This window comes from Arachis hypogaea, chromosome 3, assembly GCF_003086295.3.
Source record: "Arachis hypogaea cultivar Tifrunner chromosome 3, arahy.Tifrunner.gnm2.J5K5, whole genome shotgun sequence".
In the NCBI taxonomy this organism is placed as follows: Eukaryota; Viridiplantae; Streptophyta; class Magnoliopsida; order Fabales; family Fabaceae; genus Arachis; species Arachis hypogaea.
The window spans coordinates 9,117,006-9,137,442 of NC_092038.1; the positions used below are offsets into that span (position 1 = coordinate 9,117,006).

Genomic DNA, 20,437 nt, shown 5'->3' on the forward strand with positions numbered 1-20,437 from the left:
CTGAAATTATAACAAAATAATATATAATTCTTGTATAAATAACATAAAATATGGAAGAAAAAAAAGGAGAAAGAAAAACATCAAGAAGAAAGAACAAGAAAATGTAGAACAAACAAGTAAAAAAGGACAAAAAGAAAAGAAAAGAAAAAGGTACTTAATTAAATATTTAATTAAAAAATAATTTGCTTACCTAGGATTACTAATATAATTAATTTAAGTTTAAAGTACAAGTACACAAGCAGCATTTGACGATGCAATGTGACATAGCACTAAATTATCATGTTGGATTAAAATAGTAACTTGATTTAGACAATTAAAAGTAATGTATAGCAAAAGAGTTTATATAATATGTGGCCCTTTATTTTTTTTTAATAATACTTACAAAAATTGTATTAAAATTTAATTTTTAAAATAATTTAATATCTAATTTTAAAATACATATTTACTAAAATTATGAAGAAAAATTATTATATTATTAGGTTTTTTTTACTGAAAATTCTTGAGAGTCATTAATTTTAGCAATTTTGGCTGATATTTAATAAATACAAATATTAAATTATTTTTAATAAATAAATTTTATTAATTTATTTATATAAATTTTAATAAATATAATATAAATTATATTAATTTAATATATACAAATTTTAATAGATAAATATATATAAATTATATATTTTTTATGTATAACTTTTTATAAATATAAATTAATTATTAATTAAATATTAATTTATATAAAATAATAATATTTATTGATCATCTACTCTCCTCTTTCATATGTCATCACCGGACGGTGAATACTATTTTCACTTAAATACTTTTACCACTTCCCCATTCCTCTCCCTTGCTGCTTTCCTTCGTCATCATTCACCGCCCAACAATTAATAACTAATTTTTTTTCCAAATATATGTATGGCAACTAATTAGATTATAACCATGAATTTAAATTTTTAAATTTTTATATAAGAGAATAAAATATAATTTTTTATTTTTAAATATTTTTTTAATTTTATTTATAAAATAAATAATAAAAAAATTTATTTTATTTTTTTAAATAAAAATTAAAATTTAAAAGATCTAAATACATAAACATCAAGCTCATACGTTGGCCACAGCAGCTTGCTAGTAGATTTCAATTTTCAAAGATATATACATATCTACTAACATTATATTTATATATTTTTTCCTCAAAGTTTGGTTTTAGATCTTTTTTAAATGCCGGTTTCTTATTAAATTATTTAAAAAAAATTTGCAAAACTTACGCTGAACATTTTATTCAGCAAAGTATTGATAGTTACCAAAGCTTTTTCCCCGTTAATTTCTACCAAACCATTTTAAGAGAAGCTTTTTTTTGTCAACGAATAAGCAAATAAATCCTATTTTTTTATCTAACAAAAAGAAACCCTATTAAAAACCCATAGTTAAATTTATAAGAAAATAAAAAAAATTAATTTTGTTACAGTAAAAAGTATAAAAAATTTTATACACATACTCAGTTACATCTCTTTGTTGTGACTTAAAACCCAATGAATTATATTTCAAATGACATAACATTTTCATATTCATCTAAGAAATCGCGAGTTCGAGTTTTACTATTTTAGTAAAAAGAAAAAAGTATGATACAAAAAATTCTAATTTTTACATGCTAGATTTATACGATTAAAATAATTAATTTTTAAATTTATTGCTTAAAAAATTATCTAAATATATGAATCTAGTTAAATAATTATTTAAAATATTTTATATATTAAAATTAAAAATTTAATTTTGATGCACTAATTATATAAATTAATCATGTCCGTTATTTAAATGATCATTCATAATTAAATTAGTGCTCTGTTAGAGTTTCTTAACGGAGTTTCCATTGCTGTCAAGGCTACATTGTCAACGTCAATTAAATCTCAATACAAGTCTCCGTAATCTGCATGGCTGAGACAACGAGGGATGAAGATCGGATCGAGGAAGACAACCGAAAAGGAGGTAGGAATGTGATTCTACTGGAAGAGGCAGACATATCAGAAGGTATTAACGCTTACTCCAATAGTCTCTATGGCAGACTCTTTGCTTCCAAAACCTTCTCAATTGGAACCATGGGGAATGCTTTAAAGGCTATATGGGAAAACCCGGAAGGATTTAGAGTGAGTGATAAAGGGGATAATTCCTTCCAATTCTTTTTTAATAAAGAAGTGGATGTCGTGCGTGTTGAACTTGATTCTCCATGGCTATTCAAAGATTATGTGCTCCATGTCAAGAGATGAAAGGAAGATCAGAACTGTGATGAAGAGATTATTTCCAATTTTTCAGTTTGGGTTCAATTTTGGGGTTTGCCAGAATCGTTTAAAACCCTCGAAGTTGGACGTAAATTGGGAGAAAAATTGGGCACAGTGTTGGAGGTAGGTAAATTTCAAATGCGAGGCAGAAAAACTAGGATTGTGAAGACCAAAATCAATATTGATGCTGCCAGGCAAGTGAGAGATCAGTTAATAGTGGCAGGACCTAATAAAAAGGAGGTAGAAGTGGCATTGCGCTATGAGAGACTTGGAAAGTTCTGTACCTATTGCGCAAAATTGGGGCATGAGGTGAAAAACTGCCATGATCTGCTGAAGGACACAGAGAGTGATATGGTAAAAGAGGATGACATTGGCGAATGGGTTAAAGCCAGCCAAGTGGGAACGCGAATCTACTCTGAAGGAGAAAGAGCATTCAACAACTCAACCCAAAACCAGAATAAGGCCACTCAACGTAAGAAAAAACCGGTCTTAAACTGCTTATTGGAAGAATTTGCAGGGATGTCAATGCAAGAAGGGAAACAAAGTTTGAAATCACAAGATACTGGTAATAGGGCAGCATCTGAGTCACCTCAATCAGCCAATTCTAGAATAGAATGTATGGAGGTTATCATAGCTGATCAGTCCAATACCAAAGAGGATGAAGGGCAGCTTATGCAATTCGCTATTGGGCAGTGTCTCACCACAGAGAAAGGTAGGAAGTGGAAAAGGTTAGCAAGACAAGGTGCTGCAAAGTCAGATACTAAAAGTGAACCCAAAAAAAGGTTGATGAGTGGTATAGCTGAAGGGTCTACAAAGAAAGCAAGAATAGAGGATGAAAATGCAGTTGAAGAGATGGTGGAGGGTGCCAGCCTATAAATGGCACCCAAGGCGCCATGAGAACTATAGTTTGGAATTGTCGGGGTTTGGGAAGACCCCTGACAATTCACACCTTAAAAAGGATCTGTAAATCCCACTCCCCCGAGATTGTGTTTATAAGAGAAACAAAGAACCAATCTCGACAGGTGGAAGCAAAACTTCGGGTATGCGGCTACGAAAACTGGCATATTATTCACCCGGAAGGAGTGGCAGGAGGACTTGTGCTAGCTTGGAAGGACAGCATCAGTGTTCAAATTATTAGCAGTGGAGAATTCTTTGTGGCAGCCGAAATTAAGGAAGTCGGAAGCAGTGAGGTATGGGCGTTCATTGGTGTCCATTTGAGTTGTTCGGAACAAATTCGATCCTTACAATTTGAGGAGCTTACAACAATGAGCCAACACCTGGAAGGAAAAGTGGTAATAGCAGGCGATTTTAATGCTATAACACGCCAAGCGGAAAAGGAGGGTGAAAGCAAAAAATCAGCAACCACCCTTGCAACATTCACTAATTTTATTGACAGTAACGAATTAGTGGATATTGGAATGATGGGGCACCCTTTCACGTGGACAAATCGAAGACAATGAGAGGATTTGGTGAAGGAAAGGCTTGACCGCTATTTAGTTGGGATGGAATGGAAGTTGAAGTTTTCAAATGCAGTGGTGCACAGGCTCACAGAGTCAGGCTCGGATCATGCTCCACTTTTGATGGAAACTGAACCTCAATCCTGGCATAGTAAAAGGCGGTTTAAATACCAGGAACGTTGGTGTGGAGAAGAGGATGTCAAGAGAATTGTCAGTGAAGTGTGGAGAATGAAAGTTGTAGGCTCAGCTATGTTCTCCTTGGCCCAAAAGTTGAAAGTTTGTAGACATAGACTAGTTTAATGGCAGAAAACTCACAAAGCAAACTCTCGAAAAGAAATTAAGGACCTTCAAGCTAAACTAGAGGAGTTGCGGGTGGCTGGAATCAATGGGGGAGAGGAGGTTACCAGTTTGGAGAAGAAGTTGGAGCTGGCATATTTGAAAGAAGAGAGCTATTGGTGAAAAAAATCTAAAGTCAAGTGGCTAAAAGAAGGAGATCAGAACACTAGATTCTTTCACCAGAAATTTCAATCAAGGATGCGAAGGAACAGAATTTGGAGATTAGTGGGGAGGGACAATGAGATTGCATCGAAACCGGAGGATATTGCAAAGATAGCTGAAGACTACTTTTGCGATATTTTTACTTCTTCTTGTTCGGCTGACCCGAATCCATACTTAGAGGATTTGGAGCCAAAGGTTACAGCTTCCATGAACCGTAGGCTCCAAAGGCCAGTAACTATGGACGAGGTCAAAAGAGCTACATTTAGTATTCACGCTCAAAGTGCTCCTGGTGATGACGGGTTTACAGCTAAGTTTTTTTCACTTTTTTTGGGATATAGTTGGAGGTGTCGTTTTTAAGGCAGTAAGAAGTTTCTTTCACAGTGGCAATATTCTAAAAAGCTTCAACATACTCAAATTTGTTTGATTCCAAAGGTGCCAGATGCCAATGACATGACTCAGGTACGACCGATCAGCTTGTCTTCAGTTATGTATAAAATTATTTCTAAAGCTATGGTGCATCGATTACAAGGTATTATGAATAAAATTATAAGCCCAAATCAGAGTGCGTTTCTCAAAGGTAGACTCATTTCAGATAATATCCTAATTGTCCACGAATGTATGCACTATTTGAAAAATAAGAGAAGTGGAGCAGAGCATGAGATGGCTATTAAACTAGACATGAGCAAGGCTTATGATAATGTCGAATGACATTTCTTATGGTATATTATGGATAAGCTGGGCTTTGATGCTAAATGGATTAACTGGACTAAGGAATTGGTAACGACTGTTTCTTACTCTGTCTTTGTGGAAGGTCAACCTTTTGGCTATTTTAGGCCAAATAGGGGCATCCGACAGGGTGACCCCCTATCTCCATATCTCTTTCTTTTTTGTGCAGAAGGGCTTTCCTTCTTGCTACACAAGGTAGAGCAAAACAGATTAATTCAAGGAGTTCAAGTTAATCGGAGATGCCAAACAGTTAATCACATTTTGTTTGCTGATGATTCAATCCTTTTTTGCAAGAACGCACCTAATACAAGCCAAAGTATTCTAGAATTGCTAGAGATCTATGAGGGTTTCAGTGGAAAAAAAAAGTCAATTTGAATAAGTCAGCTATCTTTTTTCAGTCACAACACACCTCAGAACACAAGACTAACAATTGCTTAAACACTAAATATTAAACATATCGGAGCACAAGACAAATACCTGGAACTGCCCTCTATAGTTCAAAAATCAAAGAAAGCAACCTTTGGAGCTATCAAGGATAAAGTTCAGAAGAGGAATATGGGTTGGAAAAGAAGTCTATTGTCATCAGGTGTAGGCACACGCTATTGAGAGCGGTGGGGGAGGCGATTCTTATTTATACACTCTCTTGTTTCAAGCTCCCGGACACGCTGTTGACTAAGATTCATAGTATGCTCTCACAATTTTGGTGGGGTCAAAAAGGCGCAGAACGAAGAATGGTTTGGATTAAATGGGACACAATGACGAGACCGAAGAAAGATGGCGGGTTGGGGATCAAGGACCTAAGGGCGCAAAATTTGGCTTTATTGGGAAAACAATGTTGGCGGCTAATGAAATACCCTAACTCTACTCTATCAAGAATGCTCAAAGCTAAATATTTCAGATATATAGATCTCCTACATGCAGAGATAGGAAGCATACCGTCGTGGGCTGGAGAAGTGTTCTTGAAGGGCGCAAGGTGATCGAGAAAGGCTTGTTATGGAAAACAGGCTCTAGCACTAATGTTCGCATCTTCCATGACCCCTGGCTCCCACCACCAGTGCCCTTTAATGTCCCTCAAAATGCACTCATAATCACGCCATATCTGCAAGTGTATTACGTTAGTGCGTTACTAAATCCTGATAGAAGATGGAATAGAAATCTGATTGAGTCAATTTTTTCAGTTGATATATGCAATAAAATTTTTTCAATCAAACCAATAGAGGAGGAGGATGAAGTTAATTGGTGCTGGACAAAATCTGGTATATATGAAGTTGGGTCAGGATACAAAATTGCTTATGGATTCTTTCATTCTCCTACTTCGTTGAGGCCCCAGAACATACACAACAGAGTCTGGAATAGCATTTGGTAGTTGAAATTACCACATAAAATTAGGATTTTTCTATGGAAAACTCTTCATGAAAAGCTTCCAGTGTTGCAACAAGTCCACAGCCGGTTCGCATCCACTCCTGCCACTTGTCCAAGATGCATGTTGAAGGCTGAATCAATTTCTCATGCTTTGTTGTAATGCCCCCTATCTTCAATAATATGGAGACTAAACTTAATAACCCCTGACCTATGGATGAGAGAAGAAGAGACATTTTTCAATTGGTGGCAACGAGTCTTATCCTGGGCAGCGGCTCAATTAGACGGTAGACAAAAGACCCTCCTCATAGCGGCGCTGTGTTGGAGCACTTGGAAAGCGAGGAATCGGTGTGTTTTTGAGAAGGTAATAAGCCTGGCACCAGAGATAGTGAAAGAAGCCAGCAATTTAGTGCGTGAACTCGTGAGCCATACCTGATAGATGCTGCTAATTTTCTTTACTCTTACTTTACTCTTCTTTAAGCTCTTAGTCTTTCAGTCACAGTTGGTGATAAATGGAAATACCCAATTCTTTTGTACTTCCTTATAGAAATACTTTTATTTTATATTAATAAAATAACATTTATCTTTTAAAAAAATGATCATTCATAATTATTCATGTATTGAATGTGATAATTTACTAATACAAAAATATATGATTAAATATAAATATAAAATTATTTTATGTGAGTGTATTAAAATAAAAGTCTAAAATTAAACTCATGACAAAAAAATTATTTGGATACTGAAAAAAAAAACTACTTATTTTTTAAAATTTAATTTTTTATTTTTTTGTGACTGATTTAAAATTCAATCTTTAGTTAATATTTTTAAGAATTTATTATTATTTAATTAATTCAAAATTTTAAATACAATATCGCTATGTTACCAACAGTATTTTTGTCAATTTCTGCCAACTCTTATTTAAAATTGTATTTAATGAAAGTGTCTTTGTGGATGTGTCAAATAAAAATATTTTTTTATATCTATATTTAATAGAAGTGTCTTTATAGATACTAGCGGCTCAACAGGCACTAACGTGCCTGTTCAGCCGCTTTTCTATTATTTTTAAGAAATTAATTTTATTTTTTGTTAATATATTATTTACTTTTCAAATTTATTAGATTTTTTAATTTAATATTGACGTGATCTTATTTATATCATATTTTGTTGAAACTAAAATTACTATAAGATACTTTAAAATGTTAAATTATAAAACCACACAACAGAGAGGTAATATAAAATGGTCATAGTTTAAAATTATAGGTAATATATGAGGTGAAATATTCGATAGAGTAAATTTTTATTCTCAACTATTCTAAAATATACAAAAAGTATTTTCAGAATGATAATGCTTCTATTGTATTTCTTTAAAAGTTTTGAATGTCGTCTATTAATTTATAATATTTTTAACTTAATTTTTTAAATTTATTATAACAAAATAACGATATGATGAGGATTTTGTCTGCTAAAATTGCGAAAATATTTTTAAAAAATAGTTTATTCATCGTACTTTATTTTGTTTTTTTTTGTGTTTATGTTATATTCCATACATTATTAAATTTCAATTTGATAAGTTTTTTTATAATCAAGGGCTTATTATTTAGTTACTGTAATTTAATTAAGATTTATTTTTCATCACTAAATGATGTTATGTGTATTACAGTTATTGCCATTAAATAATATTTGTAGTAGCATTTTTTTAGTTTGTACTTAAATTAGTTATTTAATAAATATTTGTCCGGTAACTCATAAAAATACATACAATGTTATCTATGTTTTTAATTTGAGAATTTTTAATTTAGTTACCTATTGACTTGTAATATTTAATATAGTATTTTGATATTTTTAAAAAAATTAGAACACATTTTGTCATGACCAAATTTTGCTATCTATTAAATTTTTAGTTGGATAAAAATTCTATAATAAAAAGGATCCATATAATTTGTACAATACATTAATAAATACATGAGATAAAATAAGACATATTTTTGTACTATTTTTTAATAGTTGTTGTTTTGTGTTTAAGATAGATCTTTTCTAATTTTACTATTTAATTTTAAAAGATATATGTTGTTACCAAAATTTTATTACAAAGTTACTGTTATTATTAGTCTTATGAATATATTGCCTATTTAAAATTTATAGTATTTGTTAATTATTTGTTTTAATTTTTTTATTATAGAATTCATAATTTTGTTTGACATTAGGCATTTTATATAGTAGTGTACAATATCAAATCTCTTAATTTATTCAATACAAAAAATATTTTAAATGAATATTATACAATGAAGATAAAATATTAAAAATATAAGTAAAGTAAGTGAGTACTAACTATTCATATTTGCATGACTTTTAGCATTGTTTGTAAATGGTTCATTATAAGAAATTGATTGAGATATTGAATTAGTATATTAAGATTATCTTGACCTACACTGATACAAAAAAAATACAAACTTAATATGTTGTAGATTATCTTAAAAGTTTGTTAATCTTTTATATTAAGATTTAATGTGTTTATATGTTAACATTTCACGTTAGAAAATTATTATATATTTAATATTATTAAATTAATATATTTTTTAATAATAAATAATGTTACGTGTCTCATGATTATTATCATTGGCTGATATAATAGCATTTTTTTATAATTGATATTTAAAATAGTTATTCAATAAAAATTGATTCAATAACTCATATAAATATGTAAAGCATTATCTATATTTTTAATTTTAGAATTTGAAAATTATTTATCCAATCACTGTTTGTAATATTTAATATAGTATTAAGATTTTTTATAAAATTATGACCCATTTTACCGTGATCAAATTTTGGCATTTGTTAAATTTTTAAATGGACAATAATTTTATAGTAAGAAGGATTAATTTTTATTTATGCGATGCATTTAAATACATGAAATGAAATATCAATATTGTTGTATTCTTCTTCTATTATTATGTTTGTATTTAGGTCAGATTTCTCCTTTATTTTAAAATTATAAAAATATATATTATTACCAAATTTTTAAAATATGAAAATATAAATTAAAATAAAAACTAAAAAAATTAAATTAAAGTATATTAAAAATCATTATGTTACATTAATTTAACACAATATATAAATACTATTTTGATAATAAAATTATTATGTTTGACAACTTTTTATAATTATCTTATAACGTAGTATTTTTATATATAAAATGACTTCATTTTTTTTAATATAAGAATGCAAATGCATATTTTTTTATTTTTAATATTTTATCTCAAGTATCTACATTAATTTGAAACATAAATATATTTTTTTAATAAATTTTTATAATAAAAGTTTTAGTTAAAGAGTACTCAATACTTCCTTTTATAACTTAGAACAGTAAATTTATTTTCATTTCAGAGTTATTACTTTGTAAAATATATTTAATCACTCAAATTTAAAAATATACATGGTAAAAAATAAGCAATATGCTAATTTTTTTTCTCTTTATTCTATTTGTTATTATTAGTTTTATGAATACATTGTTTATTTTAATTTTTTAATTATTTATATATTATATGATAAAGATGAAATATTAAAAAAATTATTATTTTGTCCACTAAATTTATGTTATGAAATAGATTATGTAAGGATATACGAAATCTAAAAAAATTGGACATCAAATTCTAGTAACTTTTTGTATTTTTTTTATTAAAGAGTGCTTTGTAATATGTAATTTTTTAAGTTAAATAATAAGCATAAGAGTGTATATTAATTTAATTAATTTTGTTATAGAATACCAATTAATTATGTTACTATGACGTCTGTTATTTTGTTATTGAAAATGAATTGGCATTTAAATTGAGTACGTATTAATAGTTTTTTTATTGAAAGTGAATAAAATAAAAAAAATTGAGTACGTAGTAACGGTTTTTTTATTAAAATTAGTTTTTAAGTTCTGTCGTGTCGTGGGATAAAGCCAGTGAGAACAGGGGTAAAATAGGAAGAAAGAATTGGATACTAAAATTTCGTATCCCCATTATATATTGGTATAGATATTTTTTAAATTTGTCTCTTTATATATGTATTTAAAATATAATAATTAATTATTGTTAGTAATAAATTGACAAATAATATATTAATACCTTATACTTTTCTTTTTAAATATTCACTCTCATATACTAATAGTTAAAAAAATTAAAAGTTTTTTATTTTTTATTTTTTTCTCTTCTTTAAAAACGGAGTAAAAGATAATATTTAAAGAATAACTAATGATTCTATTTTAAAAAATAAAACCAAAATGTTAGCATAGAAAACTCCCCTTTTCTGTGTTTAACCGTATCACAGCTTTATAAAGAGACGAGAGCCCTCCAACCATTCAATCCAAACCCCAAACCCATATGCCTCACTCCTCAACAAACGAATCTCGCTCTCATTCCCAATTTCTCTTCTTTTCTCTTTCATGATCCAAATATGGTAGCAGAAACCGTGCACCACCACAACCACGATGCCAACGATGGGAACAGAACCCTGATCTTCTCGTACGGAACCTTGAAGAGAGGCTTCTCCAACCACAACCTCCTCCAAGACCTAATCCGCACCGGCGACGCCTCCTTCATCGGCCTCTACAAGACATCGCACCGCTACCCCCTCGTCTGCGGGCCCTACAGAGTGCCCTTCCTCCTCAACCTCCCGGGCTCGGGCCACAAAGTCCATGGCGAGTTGTACTCCGTCTCGGCCCGCGGCCTGGCCCGTATGGACGAACTCGAAGGAACCACGCGCCACCACTACGAGCGGTTACCGATCAAGCTTTTTCCGGCCGAGGAAGGCGCTGACGAGAATGTAAACAACGAGGATCAGGTAAATTTGGAAGATGAGACGACGATGACGGAGGATGCGCCGGGCGTGCTAACGTGCGCAGAGGCGTATTTTGCGCATAGTAACTACGCCGTTGAGATGTGGAAGAAGAATGGGAAGAGAGGGTTACGGTGTTATACGAAGAAAGAGACCAAGGGATACGTCAAGCGCGGTGATCGGCCTCAGCATTTGACCTTCCTTGATCACATTCGCTTGTTCCTTTCTGAATGAATCTCTTTTTTTTTTTTCTCTTTTAATTGCGTTCCACACAAATATTTTTTTTATGTGGAAAATAAAAAAATTTCCCAAATTGTTGTTGTGTTAGTTTTTTTTTTGGTGGTGTTTATATATGTAGCATTTGATGGGAAATAAAAAAAAATGTGGCTGAGATTGTTGTTAAAAAATGAAAAGAGCAGTGGGAATTTGGGATTCCCAGAATCTGTTTTGAGATGATGATGATGATGGCATGGTATCAATGCAAATTTTCTTTATTATATTTTGTTAAGGAGTTGAATATTGGACATGTTAAGTTTATTAAAGAATGATGGATGACGAGGATCTGTGTCTCATTGTGTAGCAGCTAGAGAGAAATATAATGAATCAATGGTCAAAGTTGGAAACTTCAATACATTTACTAATTAGTAATTACTAGTGGGTTGTTACCTCAGCAGCCCGTCACTTACGCAAGAAAAATCAGGCTAACTATTCTTTCTTTTTCTTTTTCCTCAAAAATATTCATATCGGATACTTTAGGGTGTATTTGGGAAACTCGTTGGAAGGGAAGAAACACGTTTAAATTTCTTGAAAGTTTCAACTTTTGGTTTGGCAAATTTTTTTCTCATACAAGAAACAACTATTTTTAGTTTCTGCGTTTTCTTAACGGGCTTTTAGCCATAGATACTAACCTTTTATTTACTTTTTACCAACTTTATCCTTTGTATATGTTATTGTATTATTTATACAATTCTTGTTATTTCTATTTATATGAGTTCTAATTTTCTATTATTTATTATTTTTATTTTTTTAACTATTTGTTTGACATTATACACCTTTATAATCGTGATTTTTATGTATTATGTTTGTTATTATCTTTTTATAATATGATTTATTAATTCTATTAGGTAAAGTAAATTAAATAAAAAATTAACTGTAAATAATAATAATAGTAAAAAATTATAACATACTAAAAAAAGAGTACTAAAAATACTAAAAATATATTATATAAAAAGATCATTAAGAACTTTTAGATTTGTTTCAATTATTTAATTTTTTTTATTATTTTCAGTACTATCTTTTATAATTGTAATTCTCCTATACTATATTTTAGTGTAATTTTTTATAATATAGATTATGATTCCATTAAAAAGATAAATTAAATAAAAAATTAATCATATATAATAATAAAATCATAAACGTTGGATTTCAAATTAATATTAAGAATAAGATTATTGAGAGTACTAGAATAAGAGTACGATATAAAAAAATACTAAAGTAACATTTAATACTTAAAAAATATAACATATTTGATTAAATATTCTTTTATATATATATATATATATATATATATATATATCTAAAATATATAATTTTTATTTTTATTTAAAAAAATATTTTGTCTATTTTTATATGTTATTTTTATTTTAGTAAGTAAATATTAATTTTATTATAAAATTAACTAATAAAATCTATTTAAATATATAAATTAAAACAATAGGATAATATAAAAAAAAATCTAAGTTGATGTCCATTTTAGTAATTTTTTATCTAAAAGTGATTTTAAATGGTATAAGCCAAACAACATTTATTTTACTATAATCCATTTTGATACAAAAATTACCAAACATAAATCACTTTAACACAAACCTACTTTTGACCAAAATCAAGTTTACAAAATCAATTTTATGCAAACTCCCGTTTGCAAACTGTAATCCAAACACACACTTAGTCTCCAACTAAAATTAATTACTCAATTGGTCTTTAACAATTAATTCCGTCGGTTACTTAGGTCCTGACAACTCTAATAAGGGACAAAATAGTCTTTGACAACTCTAATAAGGGACAAAATGGTCCCTGATTTCCTCTATTTAAAAACAACAATGTTCTCTCCCAATTTCTATCATATCTCACATAACACTAACAGTCTAACAGTGTAACTTCAAACTACATAATGCACACTCTAAATTTAATGTTTACAAGAAAAAAATTCCTCAACTTGTTCTCAATCAATTCATACTCAGGAAACTAATGCCTATGTCTTTCAACTAGTTGTCTTCTTTGATGGATCCCATGAATCTACACAGCAAGTCTGATTTGTTAAGACTCGTTGTCGTCGTTGCCATCTTCCTCCTCCTCTGTCCTAACATCTCCATGATCACATTATCCACCACTCCGATCATTTCCTTTAGCTTCTTCTTCGAACCAATGTTCAGTAATCGCTTCAGTTTTCATATGAGCGGCAACGGCGACATTGCTCGTTGTAATAGCTTGGATGCGAAGTCGAATCTATCTGCCAACTTGAACTCCGAGAAAGAAGGAATGAAGCACTCGGTGTCTATTTCAAATGAGAATTTGCATATGATGTTGAAGGAGAATCTTCTCATAATATCCTAATGTCTAACAATCTATATTGCTTGCCGGAGAATGGAGAAAGGCGTGCCTTTGGAGTAGTTGTGGAACTTGGTCTTGAGAATGTCGTGGATATTGTCGGGGTTGGAGGTGATGTTATCAAAATCGTGGAAGTGGATGCTTTTGGTAGGTGAAGTATAGAGGAGGTGGATGTACCAGTCACAAAGATTTAGGAAGTGTGTGGTTCATGACATGTTGAGGTAGCTAGGTGCGACACATGTGACAATTACATCATGACTTAATCTTGGAGATAAAGGGGAGGAACGAAAAGATGGAAAAGAATGCTGTAAAGGTGAAGAAGGAGAGTATGAATGTTAGGGTTATGCGAGATATGATAAAAATTGGGAAAGAACAGTGCCGTTTTTAAATAAAGGGGTCATGATCATTTTGTCCCTTATTAGAGTTGTCAGAGATCATTTTGTCCCGTGTTAGAGTTTTCAGGGACCATTTTATCTTCCGTTTGAGTTGACGGAATCAAAGACTTAAGTGACTGACGGAATTAATTATTAGAAACCAATCGAATAATTAATTTTAGTTGAAGACTAAAATGTCTAATTTAAAATTTTTTAAAAACCAAAATAGATATATATTTTTTTTTCTTTACCAAAAATACTATGCAACTATATAGCTCGTTGGCAAAACCAGGCAAACTATTCGGTGTAAATTTTTTTATATTTTTTATAAAAATTTAATTTTAATATACACACAACATAATATATAAAACTGTTTTACATTATTTTTTAATTATATTTAATTTTTAAATGATTATTTATTATGATTAAAATAAAAAATAATTATTTTTATTAATATAATATTATATTACATTAAAATTGAATTCTTTTATACTATAAACAAATTAATTTTTAATTTTATTTTTTGCAATCGTTTTTAGAATTTACTTGTGATGTCAACATAAAAGAGTTTTAGATTAACTTGAATTAATTGAATAATTAATTTATGTGTATATTTAAATAAGTATTGAGAGATCAAATTTTATTTTGTGCATGTAAGTATGTAACAATTTATTAATATGAGATCAAAATTAAAACTCTTATTAGTTACGAGATCCAATCAAACAAAATGCAGTGATAATAAATTTATTTAGAATTGGATCAAAATTAAAACTTTTTGAATATTGTTTTTTGGGGTGGATACAAAATTATCGCTGGAATACAGCGAAGATATATATCTTCAAGGGCATATCTTCAATATATATATCTCATGACTCAGGTTTGGTTTGGTAAAGCTTTTTGAAGATGTGCTTGTGCTTTTTAAAAGTTCAAACTCTTCATTTTGTGTTTGGTAAATCAAAAAGATTATGTGTTTGTGTTTGCAGCTTTTAAAAGACGGGATACTTTTGAAAGCACCTAGAATAGAGCTTTTCAAAGTTGGTTTGTGTTTTTCAAAATTTAAAAGTCTAATATAACCTCATATGTTAACTAATTTTCAAATTTAATGTTTGTATTTATGTCTATTATAGTATTTTTAAATTTTAAAAGCTATTTTACCAAACACAATTGATGTTGCTTATGTTTATTAAAAGTTGTTTTTGATTTGATTTACCAAACATAAATGCTACAACTTTTAAAAAGCCATCTTTTAAAAGTTAATTTTTATAAGCTACTTTTAAAAAGTAAAAGCTTTAGCAAACTAAGCCTCACTGGTAAGCTTGATTGCTTTCAGCAGAAAAGAAGAGAGTAGAAAATACAACTGGATACGCAAGAGTGTTGTTTGCTTGTTCGTTGTATTGTTTATACACTAGTGTTTCAATTATTTTAATCATGGATTTTAATTATAAAAAATATATCTAAATATATAATATATATTAATTAAGATTAATAGTTAAAATTATTGAAATATCGGTATAGATGCATTTAAAAAATTCTCTTTTACTTTATATTCTGCCTTAGACTGCAATCATCTTTTTAAGTATTTAATGATTGAATGCTTAAGCGTAAGTATAATGAATTGTTCAGCTTCCACGCAACAACTTTTTAAGCCTACTCATCTTCAAACTTAATAATTTACTTAGAATTATATTTTATAGGGGTAATGCTGATGCATTGTATCTTTGTATGCAATGCACATTCTCTCTGTTGAACTTAGTGAAAATTTTCACTCATTGTCTAATTTTATTATTTACCAAAAAAATTATTTTATAGCTATAATATACTTATAATTTGTCTCGTTTTCTACTTTTCTTGTGGATATAGTAATACTAATAAGTTGTTGATAGCATTACGTTATAACATTCGTGAATATAGCCCCCAAGGGCCGAGGCAGAGGAAGGACTTGCCGTCACATTTTACACGCAAGAATCAAACCCAAACAGCTTTGCATCTTCCATGCGTTTGATAAAGCCCCACTTCCCCCTTCTTTTCTAGATTCTGTTTTTAAAAACTAGTTGGTACAATGGTACCGAAGAATCAATGTCATATTAAAAAATTATTTATAATCCATTATCGGGCATAGAAATATATATTTGATATTTTATAAAAAGAATTTATTATACTACTGCAAATAATTTTAATTATTTATCTATTGCAGAATTGATTATTCTAATAGTTGATTATTTAGAAATGATACGTGTTTAGCAGGATTTTTTAGTTTATGTTTTAGTTTGTTTCGTTGTTAGGATTTGTAAAAAGATTTGACTTAGTTCTGACTTATTTAGTAGTATTTTTATAAAGTTTAAATTTAAATCAAATTTGATCTAATCCAATAAAAATCAAATCTTGATTTAAATTAAACTATCTTTAGAAATTTAAATTCAAATTAGATATTTAAAAAATTTGGCTCATTCTTAAGTTGATCTGATAAAAGCCTATTTAAAGATTTTTTTTTAGTTTAAGAAGTGCTCAACATAATAAAGTGGATCTAATAGATCCATGAAACCAAGTAATTGTCAAAAATACAAACATTACTGAACCCGCAAAAGTGATATCAACCTCTTGTCATCTTCGGCATTACCATCAACAATCAAAGGAAGTATCACCAAGCCACTCATCAAAAAGCGTAAAGGACCTTTTGATGATTTCTACCACTCCTGAGCCATGATTATTGAAAACCCAATCATTCCTCTCTAGCCAAATTGCCCAAATTACAGCAAAGAACCCAACCAACCACCTCTTTCTCTCTATCTTTCTCTGTGCAGCATGCGTCCAGCTCTCAAAATGTTGCTTCAGTGTACTTGGGACGGTCCATGACCTTCCAAGGGCGAAAAGCCATGCGCTCCACATCTGCCAAGTAAGCTCGCAACCAATAAATAAATGAAAGACAGACTCAACAGACTTACAGCACAACGCACACATATTATCAAGCTAACAAATAACACCTATTTTGGATAGTCGTTCTTTAGTATTCACCCTCTCAACCAAAACAAACCACGTAAACAGTTTCACCCTTTGCGGGACGAAGTCCCTCCAAACAGCACTAGTGAAGCTATAGCTAGTTATTGCCTCCGGGATGACCGCTTCCTGCATCACCTTTACAAAGGAGTTTGTGGAGAAAGTACCAGTTCTATCAAATTTCCAGACGACCCTATCTTCTCTCGCAGTCGTTAGTGTCATTGACAGTAAGATCTCATGGAGTTGGTTCAAGAGCTCCAGTTCCCATTGAAACAGCTGCCTCCTCCACTAGAAGCTCCATATCCACTCTAACCCATCCCAAAACCCGCAGTCTCCTATAACAGAACCCTTAAGGTTTGAGACCGAGAACAGTCTTGGAAACATATCCTTCAACACCCCACCAGGTAGCCAGACATCCTCCCAAAAGCGGGTTGTTCTGCCATTTCCTACGTCCATTGATAGTCCTCTGATTATCTTATCCCTTATTTGTGCAAATTTTCCGCCAAAGACCCCCCTTTCGAAGGTATAGGTTGACCCCACAGCATTTCAGATGGATTCATGCTATTACAAGAATACACTACTTTTTTCCATAAGGGGCAGTCCTCTTTCGAAAACCGCCACCACCATTTAAACAGAAGAGCTGTATTCCGAAGTACTGCATCTCCCACTTCCAACTCACCCGTCTTTTTAGGAGCCATCACTACCTCCCATCTCACTAGTGGCATACCATTTCTCCTGTCCTCTTTACTCCACAAGAACCATCATTGTAAGGTGATCAACTTCTCCGCTACTGTCTTTGGCATCTTGTACAAGCTTAAATAGTATATAGGCAGACTGTTAAGAACCGATTTTATGAGAACCAGCTTACCCGCTTTATTGAGGGTCTTTACTTTCCATAAACTTAGCTTTTCTTCCATCTTATCAATCATTGGTTTTCATGTCTTTACTAGCCTCGGATTCGCTCCCAAGGATATGCCAAGATACCGAACAGGAAGGGAAGCCTCCTTACACCCCAGCAAATGACACATCCTCTGCGCCCAATGTTGCTCACAATTAACCGGAATGAAACTGGACTTCTCGAAATTAATGCTCAACCCAGACATTAGCTCAAAACAGCGCAGAAGGCGCTTGTAATTATGTACGGTCTCGTCCTCCGGAGGGCAGAATAGTATAGTGTCATCCGCAAACTGTAAGTGCGATAATTCAATGTGATCTCGTCCAACCAAGAGTGGAGATATGCACCCATTCCTTACCACCTCCCCAATCATCCTATGAAGCACATCAACAACAAGTACAAATAGAAAGGGAGACAAAGGATCACCTTGCCGTAGATCCCTTTCCATTTTGAAAGGCTTAGTTGGAGCTCCATTAATTAGAACTGACATACACGCAGAACATACACACTCCATAATCCAGTCCCGCCACCTATGTCCAAATCCCATCTTCTGCAGCACTATATCCACAAAGCTCCATTTGACCCGATCATACACTTTTTGAAAATCCAATTTAATCATCGGTGAGATCCTTTTTCTTGACTTCAGCCACTGTACAGTTTCGCATGCTATCAAAGCCCCGTTATGGATTTTCCTGCCCTGCACAAAAGCGCTCTGCGTCTCCCCCACTAGTCCTGGCATCACCTGCCGCATCCTCCGAACCAACACCTTAGATATGACCTTATATACACAGCCCACCATACTAATTGGCCGAAGGTCTTTTATTTCTGTAGCTCCAACGAATTTCAGTGCCAACGCCACCCAGGTAACGTTCGAACTCTTAGGTAGCATAGCTGAATGGAAGAACCCAAGCACTGTCTTCGTGAATTCCCTCCCAACTTCCACCCAACATTTCTTTAGAAAATTTATATTATACCCATCACTTCTTGGTGCTTTCGATGACTCACAATCCCACACTACTAATTTTATTTCTTCAGCAGTCGGCATCAATTCTAGCTCCGCTGCCTCCTCCCCAGTTATTCGTCTAACCAGGCCATCCCGAAACCCTATTATTGCTGATGTCTCTTGATAGTACAAGTCCTTATAGAAATCTCTTATAGCCACCTAGATCTGGCATTGATTCCGCACTAGTCTTCCATTGAGTCTTAAAGCATCAATCCGATTGTTCTTCCTCCGAGTCGAGACAATATTGTGGAAGTATCTAGTGTTTCTATTTAAAGACTCCTTTGTTATTCTTTTTGAATTAATTTTTATGAACGAAAATTTTTGTGAGTTTCTTTACAAAATTTGGATATGAACAGAAAAGATAAAATAAAATTTTCTTGACTATTGTATCAAAAAATCAAATTGAGGTAAAGAAATCTTTTTTTTTATCTTATTCTAAAGTCCGTTCTGTATCAAATAAAATAGATATATAATAACTAATTTTTAGGTACATAAAATATTTATGTGTAGATAAAAAATAAACATGTTACGCAAGAAAAGTTCTTTACCGTGGTCCTTACTACAGGCTTCAACATTTCACAATGAAAAAAACTCTTTCAAAGTGAAAAAATTTAGTTACGTATGAACTCTACTATTACAATTTCATGATAATTTAATACTCATTTTTTCACTTTATAGATCCTCTCACTTTGCAAAAATATGTTAGTGTTAGTAAATATCATAACAGAGGAATCTTGACAAATGACAACGATCATTAATATTAATTTTTTATTAGTATTTTACCGGTGAATATCTGAGACAGGCCAAAAGCCACATTTGAACAATATTTCTCATAATGGCCCTTGAAACTAATCAAACTGATGCCTATTGGTTAGATTGTGCTGTCATTGAATTGAGAAATTGAGAAATCTTATTCTCATAATTGTAATTCAATTTTAAGTTTCCATAATGTAATACATGTATGATGTAATGCAATTTTTACGGACCCAATCTCTTTTATATCGAGAAAGAATCGGCGAAAAAGTTAAAAGGGTCCTACGTAGAATTGTTTTGTAGTACATGTATATCCATGAAGCACAGGTGCGGATAACACAAGTGATAATACTAGACCAAAAAAAAAAATTCATAAGTAATAATACATTGAAGAAAACACAAGAGACAGTGATTTTTGATGATAAGCTTTCAATGAGGCAGAAACTAGGCTGTTTTAAATTGAATGGTTGCACTTTCTGACAAAATTGTGGATTTAAGAAAGTGAAAAAAACTAGAAATTATGGGTAGTTGGAGCTTTTGAAGTGTACTATCCAAGCAACCTGGGCACTGGCTGTGGAATCAGGAGCGGTTTTATACGATGAGGAAGAAGACATTATGGTGATTCTACAAGCACAAAATGAGGAAATAGCGGCAAAGAGAAGGCTAGCGAAGCAGAAGGAAAA

The 20,437-nt window shown here is 31.3% G+C and overlaps 2 protein-coding genes across 2 annotated transcripts; both read left to right on the forward strand.

Annotated features, from left to right (window-relative positions):
• The first annotated feature begins 3,160 nt into the window (after window positions 1–3,160).
• On the forward strand, window positions 3,161–3,727 carry LOC140182952 (uncharacterized). Its single transcript, XM_072230934.1, has one exon. It carries the CDS (start codon window positions 3,161–3,163, stop codon window positions 3,725–3,727), a length of 567 nt encoding a protein of 188 aa, XP_072087035.1.
• Window positions 3,728–10,587: 6,860 nt separating this feature from the next.
• On the forward strand, window positions 10,588–11,584 carry LOC112789334 (putative gamma-glutamylcyclotransferase At3g02910). Its single transcript, XM_025831180.3, has one exon. The coding sequence runs from the start codon at window positions 10,748–10,750 to the stop codon at window positions 11,360–11,362; it is 615 nt and encodes a 204-aa protein (XP_025686965.1). The 5' UTR covers window positions 10,588–10,747; the 3' UTR covers window positions 11,363–11,584.
• Window positions 11,585–20,437: the final 8,853 nt, after the last annotated feature.

Bases quoted from the DNA above. Each gene is read 5' to 3' on its own strand.
- LOC140182952 (XM_072230934.1), top strand. From the start codon at position 3,161: ATGAGAACTATAGTTTGGAATTGTCGGGGTTTGGGAAGACCCCTGACA.
- LOC112789334 (XM_025831180.3), top strand. From the start codon at position 10,748: ATGGTAGCAGAAACCGTGCACCACCACAACCACGATGCCAACGATGGG.